General features: G+C 43.8%; 1 protein-coding gene across 1 annotated transcript in view; it reads right to left on the bottom strand.

Moving 5' to 3' along the window:
- Positions 1–26,766, bottom strand: part of LRP1B (LDL receptor related protein 1B) — a 1,835,733-nt gene that overhangs the window by 432,243 nt on the left and 1,376,724 nt on the right. Inside the window, exon 43 of the mRNA XM_063932605.1 lies at positions 25,687–25,891. Within this exon, the coding sequence (XP_063788675.1) occupies positions 25,687–25,891 (205 nt within the window). The remainder of the gene's footprint in view (positions 1–25,686; positions 25,892–26,766) is intronic.

The following is a 26,766-nucleotide window of genomic DNA, read 5'->3' on the forward strand; positions in this document are numbered from 1 at the left end:
GCGCAACATTTCTTAGTAACTGCTCCTTTGATCTCGCCTTTATCAGGAGATCGTCCAAGTACGGGATAATTGTGACACCGTGCTTTCGCAGGAGCACCATCATTTCCGCCATTACTTTAGTGAAAATCCTCGGAGCCATGGAAAGCCCAAACGGCAACGTCTGAAATTGGTAATGACAATCCTGAACAGCAAACCTCAGGTAAGATTGATGTGGAGGATATATGTGGACATGTAGGTTAACATCGACTGACACCATAAAATCCCCCCTTCCAGACTGGATATCACTGCTCGGAGAGATTCCATTTTGAATTTGAATCTTTCAAATACAGATTGAGGGATTTTAAGTTCAGAATCGGTCTGACCGAGCCATCCGGCTTTGGGACCACGAACAGGCGTGAATAAAACCCTTCTCCCCGTTGTGACGGGGGTACCGCGACAATGACTTGTTGTTGACATAGCTTTTGTATTGCAGCGCACACTACTTCCCTTTCCAGAAGAGAAGCTGGCAAGACCGATTTGAAAAATCGGTGAGGGGGCACGTCTTGAAACTCCAGTTTGTACCCTTGGGTCACAATTTCCAGCACCCAAGGATCCATGCCTGAGTGAGCCCAGATCCGACTGAAGAGCTGAAGACATGCCCCCACTGGTGTGGACTCCCGCAGCGAATCCCCAGCATCATGCGGTGGACTTGGTAAAAGCCAGGGAGGACTTCTGCTCCTGGGGGCTTGCCACAGCCGGCAATCTTTTTCCCCTTCCCTTACCTCTAGCGGCAAGGAAGGAGGACCCTCGTCCTTTTTTGAATTTATTAGACCGAAAGGACTGCATCTGATACTGAGGCGTTTTCTTTTGCTGTGGAGGGACAAAAGGTAGAAAAGATGACTTACCCGCAGTAGCTGTAGATACCAGGTCCGCGAGGCCTTCACCAAACAAAACGCCACCTTTATAGGGCAGAGCCTACATAGCCTTTTTAGAGTCAGCATCACCATTCCATTGATGAGTCCACAACGCTCTCCTAGCTGAGATTGCCATGGCATTGGCCCTTGATCCCAAGAGGCCAATATCTCTCGCAGCCTCCTTTAAATAGACCGCTGCGTCCCTAATATGACCCAGCTTCAAATGCACGCTATCCCTATCCATGGTGTCTATTTCAGATGACAAGGTATCTGCCCACTTTTCAATAGCGCTACTCACCCATGCCGATGCCACGGCCGGCCTGAGCAGCATACCCATAGTGACATAAATAGATTTCAAGGTAGTTTCCTGCTTACGATCCGCAGGATCCTTTAGGGCTGCAGTGTCAGGGGACGGTAGCACCACCTTCTTGGACAACCGTGCTAGAGCTTTGTCCACCGTGGGTGTTGACTCCCACCTTATCCTATCCTCAGAGGGAAAAGTATATGCCATAGAAATTCTCTTGGGAATCAGTAACTTTTTGTCAGGAGTTTCCCAAGCCCTTTCAAAAAGAGAGTGTTCAGTTCATGAGAGGGAGGAAACGTTACCTCAGGTTTCTTTCCCTTATACATACAGACCCTTGTCTCAGGGATATGTAATACGTCCCTTATTGCCACAATCATGTACTGAATGCTCTTAGCCAGTTTAGGATTCAATTTGACATCACTATAGTCGACACTGGAGTCCGAATCCGTGGCGGTATCTGTGTCTGCTATCTGGGTAAACGATCGTTTCTGTGACCCCGAGGGGGTCTGAGTTTGTGACAAAACATCTCCCATTGATTGTCTCCATGCTTGGTTCTGAGACTCAGATTTATCTAATCTTTTATGCAACAAAGCCACACATGCATTTAAGACACTCCAGATATCTACCCAATCAGCAGTCGGCGGTGCGGACAGATTTACTCCCACATTCTGTTCCGCCCCCACACCAGCTTCCTCCTGGGAAGAGCATTCAGCCTCAGACATGTCGACACACACGTACCGACACCCACTAACACACTGGGCTATAGGGGACAGACCCACAGTAAGGTCCTTCAGAGAGAAAGTATGCCAGCTGACGACCAGCGCCTCACCCGGTCTGAAGGAATATACAATGTCCCAGACCTAGCAGCGCTTTTATATATAAATATATACAACACCAAATTTGCTGTGCACCGCCCCTGTTTTTGCACCCTGTTACTTGTGACAGAAGTGAAGGGCCATGACCAGCGTCTCTGCAGCTTGCTGTGAAGAGAAAATGGCGCTGATTAGAGCTGGAGGACGAAGCCCCGCCCCCTAAATGGCGCGCTAGTGTCCCCCTTTTATTTATACTGGCGGGGGTCTGTATACAGTGCCTATGCACTGTATACTGCTGTGCCTGTCCTTAAAAGAGGTTTAATTGCTGCCCAGGGCGCCCCCCCTGCGCCCTGCACCCATGTAGTGCCGCTTGTGTGTGGGAGGAATGGCGTGCAGCGTGACCGCTGCGTGATACCTCCGAAGATCTGAAGTCTTCTGCCGCCTTCACTGAAGTCTTCTTTGCTTCTGTTACTCACCCGGCTTCTTTCTTCAGGCTCTGTGAGGGGGACGGCGGCGCGGCTCCACGATGCAGGGAGCCTGTTGCCAATAGCGCTCCCTGAAAATAATAAACCTAACAAAAGTCTTTTCTAGAGAAACTCTGTAAAGTTCCCCTAGTGTGTGTCCAGTCTCTCTGGGTACAGAATCTAACTGAGGCATAGAGGGAGGAGCCAGTTCACACCCATTTAAAGTCTTAAAGTGCCCATGTCTCCTGCGGATCCCGTCTATACCCCATGGTCCTTTTGGAGTCCTCAGCATCCTCTAGGACATATGAGAGAGAGAGAGAGAGAGAGAGAGAGAGATAAATACTTACCATCTCTCCTCGCTGGCAGTCAGGCTCCTCGTGGTGGCAGATCCCGGGCAGCTGCTGGGAAGAAGGAGGAGGAGGGAGGGGGACAGGAGCCGCTGCAGCGCTATGTAATTGGTAGTAGACCACTGCAGCAGTCCCCTCTCCTTCCGTATTGGCTGGCCGCCGCTGTGAATGCTGGGATGAGGGAAGCGCATCCCAGCATTCACAGCAGCGCCGGGCAGCCAATGCTGAAGGAGAGGGGACTGCTGCAGCGGCACTACTACCAATGGCACACACGTAGTTACGGCGCTGCTGTACATCCCTACATCCGTACACTGCCGCTCTCATACATCCGTACACTGCCGCTCTCATACATCCACACACTGACGTTCTCATACATCCGTACGCTGACTCTCTCATACATCCGCACGCTGACGCTCTCATGCATCCGCACGCTGACGCTCTCATGCATCCGCACGCTGACGCTCTCATGCATCCGCACGCTGACGCTCTCATGCATCCGTACACTGCATCTCTCATACATCCACACACTGACGTTCTCATACATCCGCACGCTGACTCTCTCATACATCCGCACGCTGACGCTCTCATACATCCGCACGCTGACGCTCTCATACATCCGCACGCTGACGCTCTCATACATCTGCACGCTGACGCTCTCATACATCCGCACGCTGACGCTCTCATACATCCGCACGCTGACGCTCTCATACATCCGCACGCTGACGCTCTCATACATCCGCACGCTGACGCTCTTACATTCATACAGCCGCTCACTGACGCTCTCATACATCCGCATACTGACGCTCTCATACGTCCGCACTGACGCTCTCATACGTCCGCACTGACGCTCTCATACGTCCGCACCCTGACGCTCTCATACGTCCGCACCCTGACGCTCTCATACGTCCGCACCCTGACGCTCTCATACGTCCGCACATTGACGCACTCATACGTCCGCACACTGACGCACTCATACGTCCGCACACTGACGCTCTCATACGTCCGCACACTGACGCTCTCATACGTCCGCACACTGACGCTCTCATACGTCCGCACACTGACGCTCTCATACGTCCGCACACTGACGCTCTCATACGTCCGCACACTGACGCTCTCATACGTCCGCACACTGACGCTCTCATACATCCGTACGTTGACGCTCTCATACATCCGTACGTTGACGCTCTCATACATCCGTACGTTGACGCTCTCATACATCCGTACGTTGACGCTCTCATACATCCGTACGTTGACGCTCTCATACATCCGCACGCTGACGCTCTCAAACAACCGCACGCTGATGCTCTTACATTCATACATCCGCACACTGACGCTCTCATACGTCCGCTCACTGACGCTCTCATACGTCCGCTCACTGACGCTCTCATACGTCCGCTCACTGACGCTCTCATACGTCCACTCACTGACGCTCTCATACGTCCGCTCACTGACGCTCTCATACGTCCGCTCACTGACGCTCTCATACGTCCGCACACTGACGCTCTCATACGTCCGCACACTGACGCTCTCATACATCCTTACCCTGACGCTCTCATACATCCTTACCTGACGCTCTCATACATCCGTACGTTGACGCTCTCATACATCCGCACGCTGACGCTCTCAAACAACCGCGCGCTGATGCTCTTACATTCATACATCCGCACACTGACGCTCTCATACGTCCGCTCACTGACGCTCTCATACGTCCGCTCACTGACGCTCTCATACGTCCGCACACTGACGCTCTCATACGTCCGCACACTGACGCTCTCATACGTCCGCACACTGACGCTCTCATACGTCCGCACACTGACGCTCTCATACGTCCGCACACTGACGCTCTCATACGTCCGCACACTGACGCTCTCATACGTCCGCACACTGACGCTCTCATACGTCCGCACACTGACGCTCTCATACGTCCGCACACTGACGCTCTCATACGTCCGCACACTGACGCTCTCATACGTCCGCACACTGACGCTCTCATACGTCCGCACACTGACGCTCTCATACCGCCGCACACTGACGCTCTCATACCGCCGCACACTGAGGCTCTCATACGTCCGCACACTGACGCTCTCATACGTCCAAACACTGACGCTCTCATACGTCCAAACACTGACGCTCTCATACCACCGCACACTGACGCTCTCATACCGCCGCACACTGACGCTCTCATACCGCCGCACACTGACGCTCTCATACCGCCGCACACTGACGCTCTTATACCGCCGCACACTGACGCTCTCATACTGCCACACACTGACACTCTCATACGTCCGCACACTGGTGCACTTATACATACGTACTCTGACGCAATCATACATCCGCATATACCTATACCCATATATGCACACAGCCGTACATTTATACACATACATATATATATATATATATATAGATACACACACACACAGCTGTACAAATATACAGTCACACACTTATACACACAGCCACACACTTATACCCATATATGCACACAGCCACACACCTATACACACAGCCACACACCTATACCCATATATACACACAGCCACACACTTATACACATATATACTCACAGCCACACACTTATACACATATATACTCACAGCCACACACTTATACACATATATACTCACAGCCACACACTTATACACATATATACTCACAACCACACACTTATACACATATATACTCACAGTCACACACTTATACACATATATACTCACACCCACACACTTATACACATATATACTCACAGCCACACACTTATACACATATATACTCACAGCCACACACTTATACACATATATACTCACACCCACACACTTATACATACATGTTCACTTATAGATGGTGCCTCCCTTACCTTAACACATCACAATTACATGGCAGCATATCACAATGTTCAGTATTGCAGCTCAGAGCCATTCCTCCCCTCAGTTTCCCACATTGCAGGAAGGCAGCAGTGACCCGTGTAGCCACGCCCCCTGATCGGACTCCTCTGTAGTTTCACATTCAGCTGTGCTGACACTGACAGTAGTATGCCGTGCTGCTCTGCCTGCCCAGATGGCCCAAGAATTTCCCCATGCCCTAGGGCCAGGACTCTGGAGCATATGACGGGCGCTGACAGTGGGCATGTGTCCTGTGCCTCCTGCCCGGCACTCGCACCATAGTAACCCACCCACACCCAAAATACTGTCATCAGCAGGGGGCAGTACAGGTGGCCGGTGCCCTCCCGACTCTTGGAGCACATTGGTGTCAGGTAGAGGAGGAGCATAGAGCGGGAGATAGGGTCACAGAGGATCCCCAGTAGCTGCTGGTAACCTCCGATTCTCATGCCCCCGCAGGTAGTGGAAGCCAGTCACTGCAGATCCAGCGGGTTACACAGATCAGGCTACCCGCAGGCGAACTGCAGTCTTTGCACCGGGCCCAGCGAGCGCATGAATCACTAGTGCACAGCGCTGCTGGGAGCCTGGCCCAGGAACACTCTGCCGAGGTTGTCACCACTGAGAGGCAGTCGTGATGGGGACAGGGGCGACTAGCTGCCCGCTCTGTCTTCCCGTCAGATGTCCTGTGCTGCTGCTACTGTGTGCCAGCTTCAGGTGCAGCAGCAACAGGGCAGCAGGCCAGGCAGCAATGTACACAGTCACATAGAGTAGAAGAGCACATTTGAATTTGCCGCCCCATCTGGCATTGCGGCACACACATGAATAAATTAAGTGACGTAATCTAAACTGCCTGGCCACGCTCACAGCATAATACGGATGTAATATATTTTTACTGACACGACACCATAACTAAAAAAAGACTCAGACAGCATCCACTCAGTCCCAAAACACCCCCCAATCATTTTGTATAATACATATAGATCTAATTATTTTTATAATCACAAAATAAATTGGCTATGTGAGGAGTGATTAGCCATATTGCTCCACTCAAGTGAAGCTACTCTCTGTACACCCCCTGCTGGCGGCCACTGCGCAGGCGCAACAAATTGAAAAGCCCTATCTTTAAAATGGGGCATATTTTACTTAATTATAAAAAAACTATAACTTTCTCAAAAACCACAACCCCAAAAGGCACTACACTGGGACATACTCTGTCTAATAAAACAAACCCCAAGTCTTTCTTTGTCCTCTACCCTGAGTTATGCCTTCCCAAAAATCTCCTCATTCACTCTATAGGAAAACGTTGTCAAAAAGCCATACAGGAAGTTGCAGAAAAAAACTGACAGTTGAAACTTTAGGTTACTACCAATTCCTCAGTTTTTATTATTTTGCCCTGAAATTTGGCATGCAGCACCGGGTGACGATTCTACGCGTCCATGCCAAATTTCAGCTCGGTACGTCTAATCACGTTTGAGGTGTAGCCCCTCAAACACCATGCCCCCATCTCTGAAGTTCCCTATGGGAGAATTCCGTTTGTTCGATTCATTCAGCCTTAATATAAGGGCACGACCGTGCCCTTATAATATATATATATATATATATATATGAATTGGAACGCTATATATATATATATATATATATATAAAATCTAGAGTAGATGGTGATCCGCACTCACATCTAAAATTGCTTCATCTGTGTGGTGCTCCACAAAGGTAACAGTTCATGTTCCATCAATATTTCCAACAAGGTCATTTCGGCCAATAGAGGGCACTCACCAAAATTTTAAAATCTAAAAGGGTCTTTATTGGGTCTTCATAAATCCATTACAAGTCGATGTTTCGACCCTACATGGGTATTTGTCAAGACAGGTATCCATCCAGGACATCCTCACATCATGTCTCCTGTCTCCATGATGTGAGGATGTCTTTGATACCTGTCTTGACAAAGACCCATGTAGGGTCGAAATGTCGACTTGTAATGGATTTATGATGACTCAATAAAGACCCTTTTGAATTTTAAAATTGTGGTGAGTGTCCTCTATTGGTTAAAATGACCTTGTTGGAAATATATATATATATATATATACACAGTATATATATATATATATATATATACGCCCCTGAACAAAAGTACAGTGCATAGTGCTTACGTCGGCATTTAATGTAGCTGCTGTGCGCAACTTAGTCACTATTCTGGGCAAAAAGGCAAAAGACGCAAGTCTCATATGAGTGTCCCATGCCTTGCCTCATGTCACACACCAATGTGCCTTCTCTGCAACTTTATACCAATTTCTTTGTGTCAAAAATACTAATTGTTATTATCTAGGACACTAAGTAAATTTGTATGCAGCTACAATGTGAATAAGAGGAAAAATACAGGAAAAAGTATGAAAAGATGGGATTCGCTACTCATGGCAGAGCATCTAAACCCGGTGGTATATATGCTAAAGTGTGCATTTACAGAAGTGGAGATGTTGCCCATAGCAACCAATGAGATTATATCTATTATCTTCTAGAAGATGCTAGATAAATATGTAGAATCTGATTGGTTGCTATGAGTAACATCTCTACTTCTGAAAACCTGCACTTTCTCATGTCACATGGTGCATATGAGGACACATCTCTATTGCTCATTTAAGTCTCTTTCACAATTTGTGTAACTCCTAACAGCAAGAGGATACTAATATTCTTAAGAGTGGCTACTTTATAAACATTGTTTATTCACAGCTATTTGGACATTTTACTTTGCTAAATAGTTGCTTTTAAGTAAAGAATAAAAAAATTGAACCGCAAGATTCCGTAGTGGTAGAGCCCTGCAATGTGTCAGGACAAAATCAGGACCGCCTCTATATGGACTCTTCCTAATCCCAGAATTTTATTACACTGTACTTTCATAGATTAAATACATAGTCTGCAGAGTGTATATACAACACAGCGCTCAGCCCCTGATGATGAACTTATGGGGTGTCAGTGTTCACTTTATCTGTGTAATCTTAATTATATTAATGTATCACAGGTGTAAATCATAACTTATATTGATGTTGAAGAGATAATAATAATAATATTAATAATAATAATAATAATAATAATAATAATAATGATAATAATAATAATGTCAGCTTGAGGTACCAATTAGATTTTTATTGGGGAGTCACAGTGCTCCTCCCAGGCACTTAGTAAATAATATGGGTTAATTTTATAACTATTCGGGGTTAATTCAGTCCATGCAATTGCGTGAATTTCCTCCTGTACGTTAATTTTCAAGAATCTCTGACCCTTGTCATAGGTCCGTATAATTAGTGTGTCCAAATGATCCAATCAAAATTAAGAATAAAAAGTTGCAATAAAGAATAAAAGGATCCAATTGCTGATCGCAAAAGACAATGCTAAATGTGTTGTCACTGCCCTAAATAGGGCCGTCTTTATTCCTGCTAACCGCAGCAGATATAAATGTCAAATGCAAATATAAGTTGGGGGATATATGTTCTGGGGGTGCGGCGTCCCGTAACCCTCAGGTGCATATACTTACCCTTCTTCTTCTGGTCGTCTTAGCCTCTCGTCCCCCGCTGTGCTTGTTTGTTTGTCTGTCCCTCCGTCTCGCTCCCCGGCCGGTGTAGAGAATCTGTGTGCAGCCTGCACACCGAAGCACGGACCTTCGGGGCGACGGAATCACCGGCGGCTACGGCACTTCCGGGTACTGTTAGCCTGTTACAGGCGCTCAGTCCCCGGCGCGCTGCAGCACTGACGGCGGCTCTACTTCACTATCCAGTGAAGGAGACTGCGGGATCGGGAAGCGATTGGTCTTGTCAGCGGATGTTTGAAGGATGCTAAATGTTAGAATTATGTCGTCTTCCTCCTTTTTTTTTTTTTTACTGCTCCCAGAGGAAGGCCAACTAAGGCTGAAACGAGTTAAAAAAAAAAAAAAAAAAAAAAAAAAAAAAAAAAGGAGGAAGACGACATAATTCTAACATTTAGCATCCTTCAAACATCCGCTGACAAGACCAATCGCTTCCCGATCCCGCAGTCTCCTTCACTGGATAGTGAAGTAGAGCCGCCGTCAGTGCTGCAGCGCGCCGGGGACTGAGCGCCTGTAACAGGCTAACAGTACCCGGAAGTGCCGTAGCCGCCGGTGATTCCGTCGCCCCGAAGGTCCGTGCTTCGGTGTGCAGGCTGCACACAGATTCTCTACACCGGCCGGGGAGCGAGACGGAGGGACAGACAAACAAACAAGCACAGCGGGGGACGAGAGGCTAAGACGACCAGAAGAAGAAGGGTAAGTATATGCACCTGAGGGTTACGGGACGCCGCACCCCCAGAACATATATCCCCCAACTTATATTTGCATTTGACATTTATATCTGCTGCGGTTAGCAGGAATAAAGACGGCCCTATTTAGGGCAGTGACAACACATTTAGCATTGTCTTTTGCGATCAGCAATTGGATCCTTTTATTCTTTATTGCAACTTTTTATTCTTAATTTTGATTGGATCATTTGGACACACTAATTATACGGACCTATGACAAGGGTCAGAGATTCTTGAAAATTAACGTACAGGAGGAAATTCACGCAATTGCATGGACTGAATTAACCCCGAATAGTTATAAAATTAACCCATATTATTTACTAAGTGCCTGGGAGGAGCACTGTGACTCCCCAATAAAAATCTAATTGGTACCTCAAGCTGACATTATTATTATTATCATTATTATTATTATTATTATTATTATTATTATTAATATTATTATTATTATCTCTTCAACATCAATATAAGTTATGATTTACACCTGTGATACATTAATATAATTAAGATTACACAGATAAAGTGAACACTGACACCCCATAAGTTCATCATCAGGGGCTGAGCGCTGTGTTGTATATACACTCTGCAAACTTTTCTAGTAGGATAGATCACCTACAAACATCAGCAGCTCGCCATACTCATTAGGTATTTGGCATTGCCTCAGTGCGCAGGTGGTAACCCTCCTAAATACATAGTCTAATTGTGCCTTTTCACGAGTGGTCAAGATGCTATGGTCATAGAATTTGAAAAAACTACTGGCAGTAGTAAAAGTTGGTAAAAACGTTTTTTTCTGAAAGACAAAGATTTTGAGTTTAAATGGAAAAGTGAACGACTAATCCCCCTTTACCGCTAACCCCAGAGCAGCCATACTCACTATAGTTCCACTCGTTGTTATAAACATTGCCCCCCTGTCAACCTGATATCTGGAGAGATTTACAGATAAATCACCTCTATGGGTTAAAATCTCTATATTGCATCACTGTGCACAACACACGATCCACTGTACAACAACACAATATACAGTATTTTGTTACATGCTTCATGTAACAATACAGCGGCATCATCCCAATGGACGTGCAGAACATCCATTTTGAAGGTGCGACCTCTCAAATCATCAAATGATAATTGGGTAGAATTGAGAGTACACATTATATGATGGTCGCTGCGATCAACTGCAGATCACAACATCATCCAATATATCATATAGTGTGTACCCAGCTTTGGTCAAGATCCATATTCAAATAAGCCTGTAATGCAACAATCACAAAATAAAATTCAAATGAATGGTTTTTTATGCATTTTTTACAAGTTTTGATATTTTATAGGAAAGAAGGAAAGGCTGCAAAAAAAATTGCTTACCACTTGCTTAAAACTGTCCAAAAATCAATGTATCAAGAGAGACGCTGTTTAACATTGATCTAAATCAATGTCAATGCTAGTACTACTAACGTTTAGTTTTATCCCCTGAGATATAGGAAAATCATAATTCCCAAATCTGAATAAATCTTTCTCACTTACACTGCAAATAATAGGTAATTTATTTTGATCACAGCTATGAACTAGATTCAATCCTTGACAGTGTGAATGGATGCAACACTTTGCTATCATACATTTTGCAGCATGTACTGTAAAAGCTGAAATGCTAATTTATCAGAACCTCTGCTGAGACCAGAGAAAGGTAGAATTAGAAGGGATGACCAACGATTCAACATGATGCTTATCTGTAATATATCTTCTATCAACTTTTGAAAGTTGTTCCAAATCACTGTAATCTTGGAATAAATCTACCAGACATATTAGTTACCTCTATGACACCTCTCCTCAAGATATAGGTGATGAGGATGAATAAAGGGGGTTACACACGGAGAGATCTGACTAGATTGCTTAGAAGTTAAGCACGGATCTCTCTGTGTGTATGCCCCACAGCGATAGCGATGCGCGGTCCCGCGTGTCGCTATCACCGGTGATAGATTGCCCTGCAGGCACAATCTAGCACATCGCACATTTCACCCAGTGGGTGAAATGAGCCCCCCCGCTCAGCATCGTGCTGTGCTGAGCATGGGGAGTGATGTGTGCTGAGCAGTCTGTGATAGATCGCACAGCACACACCTCTCTCTCTGTGTACTGCCCTTAAGATGTGTGAATTTTATGGGGAATAGCTGTACCATATACCATCTTGTGTTACTCGTGTAGGTAGTAACTTTAATAAGAGTAGAAACAAAAGGCCTCTAGGTATCTTCCACTAGGGACAAACCTAAGTCCCTCTCCCAGTCATTATCAGAGGTTTCAGTTTAACAGATCTCAAAATATTGTAAAGAATGATGATATGTTTCCTTAAATGTGAATAATAATCTAGGTTGAGTATCCCTTATACAAAATGCTTGGGATCAGAAGTATTTTGGATATCGTATTTTTCCGTATTTTGGAATAATTGCATACCATAATGAGATATCATGGCGATGGGACCCAAGTCTAAGCACAGAATGCATTTATGTTTCATGTACACCTTATACACACAGCCTGAAGGTCATTTTAGCTATATTTTTAATAACTTTGGGGTCGATTCAATTCGGCAACAGATGAATAGCGCCGGGAATTAGCTCCCGACGCTATTCAATTCAGCTACTAGTTACCCGCAATTGCCGGAAATTCTTCTCTCACCCCCGGGGGGTGAGAGAAGAAAACAGACAAAAGTGCTGCCGCGCGGTCGGCGCGAGGCTGATTCTGTCGGGAATCGGCATCGCTACGGGTAGTTAAGTCGGAGAATGCCCGTTCTCCCGACAAAACTACCTGTTAAGTTGGCGAGAACGGGCATTCGCCGACTTAACTTTAGCTGAATTGAATAGCGTCGGGAGCTAATTCCCGGCGCTATTCATCTGTTGCCGAATTGAATCGACCCCTTTGTGCATTAAACAAAGTGTGTGTACATTCACACAATTCATTTATGTTTCATATACACCTTATACACACAGCCTGAAGGTCATTTAATACAATATTCTTAATAACTTTGTGTATTAAATAAAGTTTGTGTACATTGAGCTGTCTGAAAACAAAGGTTTCACTATCTCACTCAAAAAATTCTGTATTTCGGAATATTCCGTATTTTGGAATATTTGGATATGGGATACTCAACCTGTATAATTTTTGTAAAAAGGGTAAGAAACCTAAACAGCAATTCATTTTAGGACTGTTTAAGGCAGAAATTCCCAAACACGGTCCCCAAGGCACCCCATTGGTCTAGGTTTTAGGTATATTCATGCTTGGCCACAGGTGACTTAGGGGTCTATTTACTAAGCCTTGGATGGAGATAATGTCACTGGAGATAAAGTACCAGCCAATCGGCTCCTGTCACTTTTCAAACACAGCCTGTGACATGGTAGTTAGGAGCCAATTGGCTAGTGCTTTATCTCCAGTGACTTTATCTCCATCCAAGGCTTAGTAAATAGACCCCTTAAGATGTGTACACACGGTGAGATCCTTGCTATTCCCGATTTTGACTATGCAATTTTCCTTGAACTCCACCAGAGCCCAGATAGCACAGATTTTGACTATCTGTACTTTCGATTTTGTCTATGTACAATTTTGACTAAGAGTCAATTTTGACTATACTTTGTACTAGATAGTACACTAGATCAAGACTGACTTGCCTGCACAGTATATCTAGCCTTGCGATACCGACCCCGCGGGAGTGCGCATCGGGATCGAATCGGTATCGCAATCTGCCTAATACCTTGAGATGTGCACTATCTTTCCTTAAGATTTTGACTATATAGTCAAAATCTTACAGCTATATCTCACCGTGTGTACACACCTTTAGTTAGTACCTCAGGCAATTTGATTTAACTATATGTGCATATACAGTACTTATAATCAGGACCATTGGGGTATCTTTAGGACTGTGTTTGGGAACCTCTGGTTTAATGTGGTTGGAAAATATTGTGTCTTCCAGATAATTATTACAGAGAGCACCATGGTGCTCCATCTATACAATCATCAACTATGCTGGGAACATGCATCAGGTTCTTCAAGAGGTGAGAATGTACATAAGAGAGTCTCTGGAGCATTTCTATAAGGGGTGAAATGTTTGTGGAGTACATGGGTCCCTTGTGGGGGGGGGGAGCACCCCACACACACTGCACCCATGATTTAATACTTACCTTTTCTGAGTCCTGTGTCGGGCACTGCTGCCACAGCAAAAATTATAGTAATTACAGCAAAAGTAGCAGATTTAGATTTTTAGCAGAATCTGCTACTCTTTAAAATGCATGCTGGTGGCTGCCCATCACAGGGCAAGGCCGCCCAGCATGCTATCCGCCGCCCACCAACTGCAACCATGCTCTAATTGTCACTGCACCACAATTAGTGCGCAGAAACTAGGGAAGCCTCCTTCCGGCGCAGTCTGGCTGCAATGGTAGGAGTCCCGCCGCCATCTTTTAGTTCAGAGCGGCTGCATGTGACATCACATGCAGCCGACATACCCCGTTTTACCCGCAAAGATCCATCGTCTCCCCGCAAATGCCTCTGCCTGTCAATCACACAGAGGCATTCAGAGTAAATGTGACTTGACCGCATTAAACTGCACACGCGCAGGACGGGACCTACACATGCGCGCTGTGCCCAGATCTCAAAAATTGTGGTCGCAATGCGTTAACGATGTGACCTGATTGAGGTCCATAATCTGCAAATAAAGATATCTTATTCCAATCCAACCTCTACCACTTTACTATCTTAATTTGTTCTTATAACTTTTCCTAACATTTGTATCCATAAGGCAAATATAAAAGTGGATAGGGGACATACTTAGTGCCATTTCCAATTTGGATATCATTTGAGGTCATACCATTGGCCAGGGACATAACTAGGTGTGTGCGGAAGGGGCACCGCACATAGTACTGCAGGGTAGGGGGCGCTGTTGGCGGCACTTGTCAATTATCTCTTTTAATTACTTTCACTTGCAGCTTTCCCCCTCTTTGAAGCCCAGCATCTCCTGACAGCCGCTGTCTCCTACCCTGACTCCTTCTGTCGCTAATACCTATACAGCTTTCATGAACTCAACTTCAGATTCTTTGTTATTCTTTTACACTGTCCTTTATTAAATTTCAAGGTGCTGACATACCTGGGATTCAAATCTATTGCCTTTGGCATTGCAGTCATACAATGTATTCATTGAGCTATCTGCCCTTGCATACAAAGTTAGATAATTCTAAGATAGAGAATTCTAACTATTCGAAGCTTACCTTATACTTTGTGAAGGGGTGATCAGCATTGTGACTGAGCAGATCTATGTTGTGTGTGGCTGCAAAAGATTGGATGTGTGGCTGCACACTACATAGATCTGCTCAATTGCAATCCTGAAGTACCAGTAGCTTCATATAGTGTTCATAGTTTTTATGCAGGATCATATTAGAATTCAACAGGTTATACTGTAGGTTTGAATCCTGGGTATGGCAATATATTGAAATATTTTATTTAATAAAGAGTATTGTAACTAAATAACAATGAGCTTTCAAGTTAAGTGCATGAATGAGGTATAAATAGGATTTGTGTCCAAAACTATTTTCTTGGAGTGGTCTTTAAATGTGTGTGTATTATTTATATATAATATATTATAATATATTATATTATATATTATAATATATATAAAATGTGGAAAGGGGCATCATAGCTTGGGCTTTCTCTGGGATCAATCTTGTCATGCCCCTTCTCCACAAGACATGTGCCTTATATCCCTATTGGAAAAAACGGGGGGTGGGGGGTGGGATGTTGCCAGTTCTTTCTCTGGCATAGGGCATTAAAAAGTCTAGGTACGCTCAGCCATTGGCTGAAGGTTTTGAACATAGGGCCTAATTCAGGGGTAATTCAGACCTGATCGCTAGGGTGCATTTTTTTGCATCCCTGCGATCAGGTAGTCGCCGCCTACAGGGGGAGGGGATAATCGCTGTGCAGGGGTGCGATCGCTTGTGCAGAGAGCTACACAAACAAAGGTTTATGCAGTCTCTGCACAGCTCAGGACTTACTCAGCCGCTGCGATGATCCAGCCAGGAGCTGATGTCAGGAATCCTCCCTTCAAACGGCTGGGCACGCCTGCGTTCTCCAGTTGACACCCACAAATGGCTTCTTCCTGCCAATCTTCTTGCGATAGCCTGTGCGATTGCTTTCTTCGTTAAATCCATCGCTGTCTGGCAATCCCCGACGCCGGCGGGCGAAATGCCTGTGCATTGCGGAGCATACGCATGCGCAGTTCAGATCTGATCGCTCCACTGCAAAAAAAGCTAGCGTGCGATCGTGTCTGAATGACCCCCATGGTTTTTCCCATTAGCTAACAAATTTGCTGCTCGATCAGGTCTGAATTAGGCCCATAGTGTCTTAATTTCATACAAAGATCACTCAGCAAAAATGGACCAAATCAATTGTCTGTTATGATTTGTCCCTTACTTAGCACCCCGTAGCCAAACCAACCCGATTATTATAATTGGTCTAGTTCCGGACTAAAATGAGTCTCTAAAAATGTAGAAAATAGCTTTTTGTTATTTTACAACAAGATGAGGCAATAAAAAGTGTGGTGAAAATCTCTTAATTCTAGGTTTTTTTTTAGAGTAAATGTGCTCATTTATTTCTGAATTCTTTTTAAATCAATGAACTAATTGCTGATTGCTTGCTTTGTGTTAGTGAATGTTTGCATTGGTATGCACTATTTAGTCATGATGTCGACATTAGCTATGTCGGCATTCTTAATGTTGACATCAGAATGTCAAATATTATCAATGCCCGTGGGTAATTGTATTGCTGGAGGCTATCCTATTAGCCCCGATGTGGTGCAGATTTATCAGGGATTATGCTTTGGGTACATCAGGCACCCAACGCATAATCTGCGATAAGTGGCTTGCCGGAGCTGCGATAACAGGTGGGATCGGGGACCTATCACCGATCCCATGTGTTTTTTGCGCGATCCTGGGTCCAATTTTGGTTGATCAAAATGCCATCTAATTGGATACCACCATAATGACCATCAGTCATTATTTGTAATATAAATCCATTTTTATCTTCCAGAACGACATCAGGGCTAATTGGATAACCCCTTAGGGGTTAGGGTTAGTATTAAGGTAAGCATTGGGTTTAGGGTTACCTAAAATTTACTCCACCCCCTAGTCAGTCAATATTCACCTTAACGACTCATAAGGAGTGAAAGTGGAAAGCTTCACTGCTGTGAGACATTAGTGGGTGAATTGACACTGGGAGAGACACTGCTGAGCAAACCATCGCTTCTTGTGTAGAGTCTATTCCTGATCTCAGCGCTGGGGGCCTGAAAATTGCTGATCCCAGCTGTTCAGCCTGTGCCCTTTACCAGAGTGGTAGGGTCTAGATTACTAGTCAGCCACTCTCTATGGAATACACTAGGTCAACAGGCCTACAGGCAGCTCCCACTACAGTATATGATTTGACTGCATACATTTTGCTCGGCTGTTTTCATTGTGGAAAGTTCACTGCCAGCATGCTGTAAGACAGCGCTACTTAGTAGCCTGGTAGGACCCAGAGAGTCCTAGACCAGCTCTACTGTTGCACCACATGGACAAAAAGAATAGAGAGTTCCTTGTGCAGACCCTTTTTATCCTTCAGTCCATTGCAGGGATTGGGTGGATTTTAAATCACAGCACAGAAATGTATGCTGGGCTATACTGCCCAGGACACATTTCTATCCTGTGGTTTTAAATCCACTCAATCCCTGCACTGGACTGAGGGATGAAATGGCCTGGGTATAAGAATGACCTGAGCCTCCTGTTGAGGTGGCAGTGTCAAGTCTGATTCGAAATTTCCTGCAGGCTCTTATTAGTTTCAGGGCTGGGTCATTCCAACAGTGGGCATTAGAATTGGCTAACAGGCAGAAGCAGTCTTTAGGTCACCAGGCTACATTTATGAATTAAATCAATGACTGTATATTTTGCTGAAATATTTCATATTCATGTGGGACTCCAGGTACTGTCCTAGAGAATATGCAATCCAATCCCAGTGCTTCCAGCAGAATCAGCACAGTTGACATGCTGCAAATGTTGACATTATTGATCTGGAAACTATCAACCTACCAAACCCATTTGCCCTTTGATAGTATTGTATATGGTATCTGAATCAAAATTTGGTGGCTACCTGCACAGCTACTGTAAAAGGAGGGAATTGGTAGGTTGCAGCTGTAAAACAACTAGATTCCTCTAGTAGTTAAGGTTCTAACAAAAATATACAGGGTATTTAGTGAAAGTCTTTCCAGAGACAGGGGATAAGAACTGTATATAAACAAAAAAAGGCAGAACCTCTACATCTATTTATTGTTCTCCCTTTTTTCTTTATATACTTACTTTACCTTGTGCTAAAAACCCTTGGTTATTTTATTATATCTAGACTTCTAGAAAAAATAAGTTTCCAAGAAAAAAAACTTACTGTAATATTAGAAGAAATTTCTTTAATTCGGGCTCATACAGTATGTTATGTATTTGCAAATATTCTGCTAACAATACTAAAGAGAAACACCAGAACATAGCCCATACTCAGGCTTTGCTATCGCAGGGGGCTTGTGAGGTCAAGGAAACTGCGTCTCGCGATGCAGTCCTTGGCCTTGTGATCCTTAGTGAATTAGGCTCTATATTAGTACATATAGGGGGTCATTCCGAGTTGTTCGCTCGATATTTTTTTTCGCAACGGAGCGATTAGTCGCTAATGCGCATGCGCAATGTCCGCAGTGCCACTGGGCCAAGTAAATTTGCTATACAGTTAGGTATTTTACTCACGGCATTACGAGGTTTTTTCTTCGTTCTGGTGATCGTAATGTGATTGACAGGAAGTGGGTGTTTCTGGGCGGAAACTGGCCGTTTTATGGGTGTGTGCGAAAAAATGCTACCGTTTCTGGGAAAAACGCGGGAGTGGCTGGAGAAACGGAGGAGTGTCTGGGCGAACGCTGGGTGTGTTTGTGATGTCAAACCAGGAACGAAACTGACTGAACTGATCGCAGATGCCGAGTAAGTGTGGAGCTACTCAGAAACTGCTAAGAAGTGTCTATTCGCAATTTTGCTAATCTTTCGTTCGCAATTTTGATAAGCTAAGATTCACTCCCAGTAGGCGGCGGCTTAGCGTGTGCAAAGCTGCTAAAAGCAGCTTGCGAGCGAACAACTCGGAATGAGGCCCATAGGGCGTCATACTGAGGTGGGAATATAGCAAAAAATAAAAACAACAGCAAGTAACTGGACAAAGCATCTTGCACTGCAAGGTGTGAATACATTCATTGTTTTTGTATGCAGGGTAAACACTGGCTGCTTTTGCATGTAGCCCACAAATGCTTGACAACCTTACTTTTACAGAGAAATTTAGATTTGGATTTGGACACATCCCTCTCAAATAGTAGATATCCCTGTGCATGTTTTAAACCTCCCCCACCTGCAGTGCAGCATGGTTTTGCCCAGCTGAACAATTACTTGCTCTTTTTGACTTTATCTCACCTCAGAATCAGGCTCATAATGTGCTTGTTTCTTTGCATTTAGGTTTTGTGTTTTTTACTAAGTGTTATCATGCGCTGTATGCAATTGCGATAAACTAATTTATTAAGGGAAACATCTATTACTTGTTATTTACTCTACATAATAGCTATGTTAAAATGTTTGGATACTTATATAAAATCATATTTAACTGTAATATTTTTTTTATATCTATAGCTAAGAGAAAACTAAACACAATGTACTATCAGAAACAATTTGTTATATGAATGGGCAATAGAAAAAACAGCACAATAGCTCAGAATTATGACTTTTTTATGTGCCACAGTGGTTCATTTGTGGAGTGTTAGGAGACTGTCAAATAATACAGTGAACATGTGTAATTAACCTTGAGCATTGGAACAACCTTGCAATCTTAATAAGAAAGTTACCCAAGGCAACCCAAAATTGCTTCTATAGCCAGGTAAGAATGAGAATGACCCATTAAGTAACAGGAATGTCAAGGCCTGGAAATACAATAGGCCCCAAATGCAATATTCCTTAGCAAAGGGTAAGATACACAAATATGTTGCCTTATATCTTATAGCCCCAGTAAATCATGTTTGAACTGCTGAAAACAAGAGCAGTAAGTTGAAAGCAAATGCATGCTTGGACTACATGTTTATTACATCTTCATAACAATCTAATGTGAATAACCTTTTTTGTTCACCACTTTCAAATACCTCCAGAATGGGGGTAGAAGTGGTGGGTAGGTGGGAAAAGGAAAAGCCACTAATATAGTTTGTTGCAACTTCACCCACCAAAACATCACAGAGCTCTAGTTTTTGCCCAAGGTTTTGGGCTGAACCATGGAGTCTGGGAAGAAGGGGCTGCAAGAAGTACTGTAGCCTCCAGGGGTGAATAACAGATAAATGAGATCAATATAGGATATAATAGATTCAGGATACTTTGTAAGAGGGAAATATTTGGCAAATTACAGGTGGAAACCTTGATCTACAGTATAATGATGAAATTAAATGATATAGTAGAAATTACTAAATGAAAGAGCATAAAAGTCTTCAGAACGGTGAATTCAAAGTTGGAATAAGACCGGGGGAGTCAACACGCTAAAAAAAAACCAAAAAACAGTGCTTTGATTTTGTACACATTTTATGCAATTTTGGTATGAATTTGTGCGCATTTGCAAAGACACATCTTAGTAAATTTGAGATTTCCACTGAAACCAATGTTATTTTGGCAATGTTTGTACAGATGATGGTTTGTCACGATTTAGAGTGCAAAGTCACATTTGACATGTGACTTCCATGCAAATTTTTTCTTCGTAAATTCACAATTAGTAAAATCGAGGCTTATTTGCAAGAAAACGGCAAATCGGCCTTTAGTAGATTCCTACCCCAGCAATCAAATTATATTTTCTTATATTTATGCTATGTGCATTTTATAAAACTAGGTGGGATATTTACTAACATGCGCACACACCTATACAATCTTCTTGCAGATCATATGATTCATAACCACTTGGTGAGATACTGAAAGAGTGTGTACTCACCCATGATCATGTTTTAACTTAAACAGGTCTCACCTGTTGATTTAGTTCATACTAATAATTCTGCAACAAGATGGTACAATGTTGAGCAGACCTGGACTACCAACCATTCTCTCCAATACTACTATCAATGCTCCTCCAACGATGTAGCCATCGTCCTCCAACGATGTCTTTAGAGTGTGTATGATCTTTTCAGCTGATGGTTTTAGGAGACGAGGATCACGGACAGCAAGGTAGATTGTTACAGTATATATGAATGAATCTGCAAGTTTATCAGGACTCTCAATCATCAGTGAAAATGAAACAACAATTACATCTTAAGTATTATTGTAAAAGTATATACCCAGGCTAGCTGTCAATATGTGCTGCTGCTTATCACAGTTGTACTAAACAGGCTACCACTGCAGTTCAATAGAGTACTACCTCTTGCTACAGTATGCGAAAACAAGCTGGCCCCTAAACAAAACCCCACATTGGTAGTGTACTGATTCGAGGCAGGGACCATGTAAAAGTATAGTATACATGGTGTAAGACAGAGAAACTACACATACACAGAAATTATTTACATGCTCAATGAGCAGTTTACCGTGTCTGCTTTTTTATGCATATATTCAGCCCCAGCAGAGAGACATGGAGCACCCTAAGACCCCGCAGACACAGGCTGGTGCCCCAGGGCAAAGCTGACACTAGGACCTATCAGACACCTTGTGCAGCGGGACCCACCAGTCTGGGGAAATGGAGCTGTTGGAGGAAGAGCAGAGAGAGAAGGTGCCAGAGGAGATTCAGAGTGATGCTGCAGGGAGATACTGTGTGTGTGGCTGCTGAGAAGAGGCTGCAAGAGACACCGGGATACAGAGTGGGACAGGAGGCCAGTGAGTGCACAGAAGGGCCTGGCAGCAGGAATATGCATCTCAGGCTAACAACATGGGACAGAACAATGGTGGCCTTTGTAGTATGAGGTGAAGGATCAGACAAGAGAACCACCAGGGTATTGTCAGAAGAGAGGTACAAGCAGCTATGTGGAGCAGGTCGGTTTTAATATACCAAACAGTGGTATAGTTATACTGTAATGGGTTCAAGTTCTGCTTTTTATTAGGCAGAGACTGAACAACCTGAAGCAAATCAGGCTTTAATGTTCCCAAGATCAGAATATGAACATGCAGGGAAGTGGGGGCCTGTCCAGCCATGTTATGGACGGAAGTAGTGACCTGTCCAGCAATGTTATAGCAGGAAGTGGTGACCTGTCCAGTGGACAGCCAGCATGTTACAGTGGGCAAAGATCATGATGTGGGAAGGAGAATGGTGGCAGTCAGAGACCACAGCCTGAGTAGTTAAGTAGTAGAGTGAGCAGGTATGTATGCCAGTCTCTTGTCAATATTATATAATAACATTGTTTGCCTATATGAAACAAAGCTCATACATCTTAATGGTTGTACATAATTGTTACCTAACTTTAACTGCAATATTAACCATCTTGCTTCATAGTGTAAGCTTATATGTATTATGCATGATATTCCATAGCCGCCATGTAATGTGAAGAAGAAACAATATTTGTGCAGCAGACCCGCCACTGCCATAACTAATGATTTCTGTACCCCACACCTATGTTGACTCCTCAGTGAGGTTTTCAATGAACAGTCCAAAAAGATGACTCAAAGGTTCCCACAAAAGGACTATAATCAACAGTCCCTCTCCACTGTTAAAAAAGTGAGAAAAGTAAAAAGAACTGCACTATCGAAATCAAAGAAAGAAACATTAATGAAACAAATTAACACCAATATGCCTTTACCACTTATTATTCATCCCAACACAAAGGAAGAGAAACCATCTTAAAGAAATATTGGCATCTCCTAAGAAAATATACCATCTTGAGAAATGTCATCCCAGAAAATCCATCCTTCATATATAGAAGGGCACCAAACTTTAAAAACAGATTAGTCAAAAGTCTTTTAAAAGTAAAAAGGGAACAACCTGGCCAAACCAAAGGTTTCCACTATTGCAGTAACTAGAATGCTTATAGAGAGGAAAAGACAACCTCATACAAATACACTGATTTCACTGCCAGAAGAAAAATATATGCGGCGGGATATAATGGCGTCCAAGATCACCGGAGGTTTGGGAAGCTGGCCGATCTCAGACATTTTTTAAAGGGGCAATCACTTACAAGGCATGGTTTTTCCCCTTTAAAAAAATGTCCACTGGGGGTGTCATACCGGGTGGTCTTCAGTATGCCGACTGTCGGGATACCGGCGCACAGTATATCGTCGCTGGGATCCCGACAGCTGGCATACCGACAGACTTTCTCCCTCGTGGGGGTCCACGACCCCCCTGGAAGGAGAATAAATAGCATGGCGCGCATAGCGCGCCACCGTGTCCGCAGCGTGGCGAGTGCAGCGAGCCTGCAAGGGGCCCATTTGTGCTCGCCATGCTGTCGGTATGCCGGCGGTCGGGCTACCGGCGCCAGTATGCTGGTCGCCAGGAGCCTGGCCGCCGGCATACCATACTTCACCCGTCATACCATGTACTGTGATGGGACATTGCACAGGAATCTCAGTGTATGTAAGCATAACATCACACTGAGATGGCATTATGTTTGCTTCATAAACTGAAATAAGACAAACTAGTTTAGAAAGTTGATTTTTTATTATTTTATATTTACAGAAAAGGGGACTTTCACTGCTCAGTAAACATTTTCTTAAAGGGCTTATTTTCTGACACACCCAGAAAACGGCAGGTTCTGACCACAAATGCCGGTTTACTGTCAGTCAAACAGCAATTACATTGCATGTACGATCTGTATGGATTTTCTGTTGCTATTACTCCACTCACGTGCGCAATGCGTATGCTATGCATGCGCAGTCATTCAATAAGAGCTCAATTTGCGAATTGTCTAATTAGCAATCCCTGCTGAATTAGGCCCAAAGACACTTACATAAATATGCACATATTTAATTTTAGCTACAATTAAAACTGTTTAAAAAATACAACAACGTATTCAACCAAATTTTTAATTTTTAAAAAAAATGTGTTTAATCTATAACTAACTAATTTAATGGAATTACAGTCAAAATTAATATCAGGTATCATAAGAAATAATACATTAAACAATAAAAATGTTTTGACTCTAAAATTATTGCATTACAAGATGAAGGATGTGATGGTAAGTGATTGAAAAATAAATGTACTTTTCTATTAGCGTTTTTCATGCACCTCCAAGCTATAAGTCAAATCTGGAATAACCCACACTCTAATGTCAATTATATAGATATTAGAAGCTATTGCAGAGTTCTGTGACAACTGCAGCTTTATATAAAGGTTGCAGAAATCCAAGGTGACTTCTATTATTTAGAATAATTTAGGGTGTGCATTATTCCAATACACACATTATCATGGTGATCACAGATGACATTATAACTCAATGTTTATACAGTTATTTACAGGAGTTTCTACTTGTGTATTCTATAATGTTACATGGGATATTTGAAATCACACTAATAAATGGGCCTTACGCCCCATACAAACTAGACGAGAAAGAAAAAGATCTCGCTCAGAAGGGCCAATCTGAGTGAGATCTTTTACAATCCAGTGTGTACACTCAATGCCATTAACCACCCCGTCCCTCGTCTGAACATGCACAGATGAGGGAGGTCCTCGTTAACGACAGACATGGGTGTCGTTCCCCCTGTCGCCCCCCCCCCATTGCTCTCTTCCCCACTTGTCCCCGCTGCCGCCAATATCGGCGTCGGCGGGGACTCATTTAGTGTGTACTGGGCTTAAAGGTGGGTACACATGGGATGCTGTGCATATGATGGCACATTGTCAGCAACATGACCCAGTGGCGGGGCCGGCATCGGCAAGTGCATTCACACTTGCCAATGCCAGCAGCAACAAGCGATGGAGGGGGAGTGGGGCATGATGCATTCAACAGCATAGCATCGCTAACAACAGCCCCAGATCTTCTTCCATGTACAAAAGATCTGAGGCTATCACTAGCGCCCTCCGGGTGCGTGCATTGGCATCATTGTCATGCGTACACACACCAGTTTTTAAAGCTTTGTCATTCTGATCTATCCAAACAGCCAGATCATTTCAAATATGATACCGTGTGTATCCAGCTTTAGTGTAATTACAGGAGGATTGGTGTGGAAATCTCAAGCACACCTCCCAACATTTATGATGGGGGAGTAGGCACATTGGGCAGACACCAAAGGCATGCACATGAAAAGGAGTTAAAGTCACGCAGTGCATTTTGTGGAGTGGTACGCATCACGTTTCTGTTGCTCGTCATGCTGGGAACGTGCACAATGCTCTGCAACCTCTCGGCAATGTATGGATGCAGTGCACATATGTTTGGCATCCGTTTTCCACTGCTCTGTATAGGTGCCCTCCCAACCTTTTTCCGCAGCGTGACATCAAAATCGGAATAGTTGAGAGTACTATATACTCCAGTGCAATAAAATATGTGACAACAACTTAAAATAATATGTACAGTAAAGAGAGTTTACAGTATTGAGACAAATCACACTTACACATGCATTCAATACATTCCCAAGGAGTCATTCAGGTTATCCCGATTATTAACTCTGAAAGAATTTTCTAACCCTTGGGATAATGTTAGCTGCATCTGAGGGTGAATTATGGTTTATGCTTATTGCTTTACTTACGTATCTGTGTGATCCATCATATTCGCATCGTTCGATCTTCCCCAAGCTGCCATCAGAATAATACAGTTTCTCTGCCCTGTGATCAATGGTCAGGCCGTTCGGTGTAACTATGTCCGTGCTGACAATCACCTGGGCATTTCTTCCAGAGAGCATGGACCTCATGATACTTGGGTGTTGCTCATTCCAGTTAGTCCAAAACATTAAACTGTACAGGAGATAGACAGAGCACTTTCTTGTGCATTATTCGTATACTAGAACCTGCAACAATATGCTAGAAGCATTTTAATAATTAAAGTAAACAATTAATAATTGTGCTTATGCCCAAACATACAGATAGAGTACCATTCATTCTAATCTATCCTGAATGCAGGATACTAAATAGGATATTAAATAATAATCTAAGACCGGTTATTCAGGTTTGTACATGAAAATATCCCCAAACTATTGGCCAAGCTCCATTCCAAGTATAATGGCCCCTGTACACCTGCAACACAAGGGGCAATGCCGCATTCCCACGATGGGGCATTCCGGACTGATCGCCGATTATCGATGGCTGCCAATCTGCGTTTCCGACAGGGTCTGGAATCTGGGAATCACCTCAAAGATGTATGGGAGCCATACAGTGTCGGACTGGAGCATGAAGGGCCCACCGGGGGTATGCAGTGGTAGGGTCCCATGATTAGAGGTGTGGCCAGCCACCACAGAGGTTTGGCTAACCATTATAGAGTACCTGGTCTGGACTCCTTGATAATTTATATAGTAATTAATGCTAGTGCATGCATGATAATATGCCAGATTAATGACAGCAATGTACTGTAGAGACTACATTATAATCCTGTGCAGTATAAGGTAACAAATGTATAATATATAATTCAAGTGCACAGTCTAGAACCTGATTCCTAGAGGAGGAGGGCCCCCAGGCAGTGGGGCCTACCGGTGGTTTCCCCTGTACCCCTGTGGGCCAGTCCGAGCCTGGAGCCATATGTTAGATTAAAATGGCGCAGGGTAGGCGGGAATCATTTTATATAACTGTAACTGTATTTGTAAACGTAAACTAAATATCTAGTTAACCAAGGAAAT

The sequence above is a fragment of the Pseudophryne corroboree genome, chromosome 7 (assembly GCF_028390025.1).
Source record: "Pseudophryne corroboree isolate aPseCor3 chromosome 7, aPseCor3.hap2, whole genome shotgun sequence".
In the NCBI taxonomy this organism is placed as follows: domain Eukaryota; kingdom Metazoa; phylum Chordata; class Amphibia; order Anura; family Myobatrachidae; genus Pseudophryne; species Pseudophryne corroboree.